This window comes from Taurulus bubalis (genome assembly GCF_910589615.1).
Source record: "Taurulus bubalis genome assembly, chromosome: 1".
Taxonomy (NCBI): Eukaryota; Metazoa; Chordata; class Actinopteri; order Perciformes; family Cottidae; genus Taurulus; species Taurulus bubalis.
This window is the reverse complement of record NC_136589.1, coordinates 7,904,942-7,907,534: the sequence shown is the minus strand read 5'-3', so window position 1 is coordinate 7,907,534 and position 2,593 is coordinate 7,904,942. Positions and strand designations below refer to the sequence as shown.

Genomic DNA, 2,593 nt, shown 5'->3' with positions numbered 1-2,593 from the left:
GGTATTGGCTGTACTTAAAATTCAGAAGCAGAGTGGAAATGCTGTTTCCATTTCTGTCTCTGTAACGACGAGACGAGCTGGAGAATAGCATGTATAAATGTCAAACACTTGACAATCCTCCCTTCCTCAAACAGGCATATATTACAGTAAAGTAACTGTACTTTACACACACTGACACACACACACACACACACACACACACACACACACACACACACACACACACACCACTTTCAAATATAATTGCTCAACTAGTTTGCAGTCTTTCTAAGTACTTTACTGTACCACAGAAACAATATATGGAAGCAGCAGCATATAGAATAACACAAAGATTAAGACAACATATATTTCATGGCTTTTCATTTGTGCTGGATTCAATCCAGTCTCTCTTAGTTTGCTCTTTCCAAACTGTTACATCTGCTTTTGTGTCCCTGTGACATTAAATAGACTTCCCAACATTATTTCTTTATCTTTTTAAGATGAGTTCCAAAATTCTTCGGGCTCAAAATATTCTCTTTTTTTTAGCATGCATGCATACGTTTATATGAGGGATATGCTATCTAAAGAGCTATGGCACAGAGCTGTTTGATACAAAAACAAAAATATATCACAATTAGCATGTGTTCACAAGATGGGACATTTAAGCGTCAGTATTTCTATTATCATTATTATCTAGTCTGCATCTAGTTTGTTCTTTTTCACTCCCTGTTTTCCAAGAGAGTTTTAATCAGTTTTTAGTTTTTTTTAGGAGAACCGTCTGAATTTCATGAGTTTTTGGAAAGCTTGTTTGAATTCATCGTTGAATGCGGTGTATATAACAGGATTGATGAGAGAGTTCAGGTATCCTAGCCAGGTAAATATATCAAAAAGCACTGGATCAAACCAGCACTCTTTACATATGGCCATGACGAGCGTGCCCACAAAGAACGGGAGCCAACAGACGATGAAAGCGCCCAGGATGATGCCCAGTGTCTTGGTCGCTTTTCTCTCCCGAGCCGCACACAGACGTTTCCTCTCCAACACGCTGTCTGCCAGCTTCACTTTCACACTATTCATGAACAGAGGCGATCCTCCCCCACATCCTCCCCCACCTCCCGCATTGAGGGAATGTAGATGTGCTTCCTGGTTGGAGGAAGAAGTAAGAGAACAGAGAGAGGAGGCTGCAGAGGTCTGAATGAGCTGCGCCGTGGTGAAACGTTTTCCCGAGGACGATGGCGTCTTAAAGATGCGGGAGCGGGCGGCAACATAGATCCGTCCGTAGAGGATGATGAGAAGCACTGTGGGAACGTAGAAGGCGCCGAAGGTGGAGTATAGGGTGTAAGAGATCTGATCTGTATTCACCATGCACTCTTTCAGCTCCTCGTGGGCTTTGGCCTGACGCCAGAAAAGTGGAGGCATGGAAATCGATATGGAGATCACCCACACCACCCCAACCATGACCGCCGCCCGGCGCATGGTGCGCCGTTTTGTGTACTCCAGCGCATCTGTGATGGCCCAGTAGCGGTCCAATGCGATCACACACAGGTGCAAGATGGAGGCCGTGCAGAAAGTGATGTCAGAAGAAAGCCAGATGTCACAAACAATCTGCCCCAGCGACCAGGTCTTACTGACAGTGTAGACGATGCTGATCGGCATGACCAAAATAGACACCAGCAGGTCGGTGGCGGCGAGGGAGCCGATCAGGAAGTTGGCCGGTGTGTGGAGCTTCCTGGTTAAAAAGATGGTTGCGATGACGAAGGCGTTTGAGAGCACGGTAGCCAGGGTGAGGACAGCTAATAGTGCAGACAAGGAGATCTGGAAGCTGAGTAGCGTGGCCTCGCTCCAGGGTGGAGGTGTAATGGCGTCAGGAATCTCTGTGTAGTTGCTAGTAAAGTTGTCCAGAGAGCTATTATCTAGCTCCATGTCGCCTCTGCGCCTTTTAACCCTTTTCTCCCAGGTTTAAACCAGCCTCACCACATCAGTTCATGCATGGCATGGAGCAGGCTGTACAGTGGCGTTGCACTGTTGGTTTTGGCTGTAGAAAAAGCAGACGCTTGTTTCATATTCATACCGTAATTTCATTTCAACCTTCAGCAAACATCTAATTCCATCCACAGCTAATGCTCCTGTAATTGAAGCCGGCTAATTTGTCCATTTTGCCCCTCTGCTATTGATTTGCCTCACTGTTGTAGCTGCAGGAGAGACGAATCCTAATTGGTATTCAGACAGGCACTCCTTTTCTCTCTTCCCAAGGCTCTTATCTCATCTCCAAGGAGCAGTCGGCTGGCAACAGCACCTTCTGACCAAACCTCCTATCAAATGCTTTAATGGGCTCCTCCTTTTCAGTGAAGCTACGCGAGGAGCAGCGTGTAGGAAGATGTGGCGACAGATACACGAAGGTTTGCTCCTGTTGTTCTCATGTCCATGGGAGGCCTTCTAAATTGAGGTTTGTGCTGATACTCGGCTGATTTTCGTGTCTTTGATGTTATTGGAAAGCCGGAGCATTAGAGTTACATGATGCAGACGAAGCAAAATCTATTCATCCTGTGGATAATTGTTTCTTATCCTTGGAGTGTTTTTCAGTGATATAGAAGTTTGCTGAAAAGCTCACAAA

The 2,593-nt window shown here is 45.7% G+C and overlaps 1 protein-coding gene across 1 annotated transcript; it reads right to left on the bottom strand.

Annotated features, from left to right (window-relative positions):
* Positions 1 to 744: 744 nt before the first annotated feature.
* On the bottom strand, positions 745 to 1,902 carry htr1d (5-hydroxytryptamine (serotonin) receptor 1D, G protein-coupled; the record flags this gene model as incomplete). Its single annotated transcript, XM_079231019.1, has 1 exon — positions 745 to 1,902. One exon carries the CDS (start codon positions 1,900 to 1,902, stop codon positions 745 to 747), a length of 1,158 nt encoding a protein of 385 aa, XP_079087145.1.
* Positions 1,903 to 2,593: the final 691 nt, after the last annotated feature.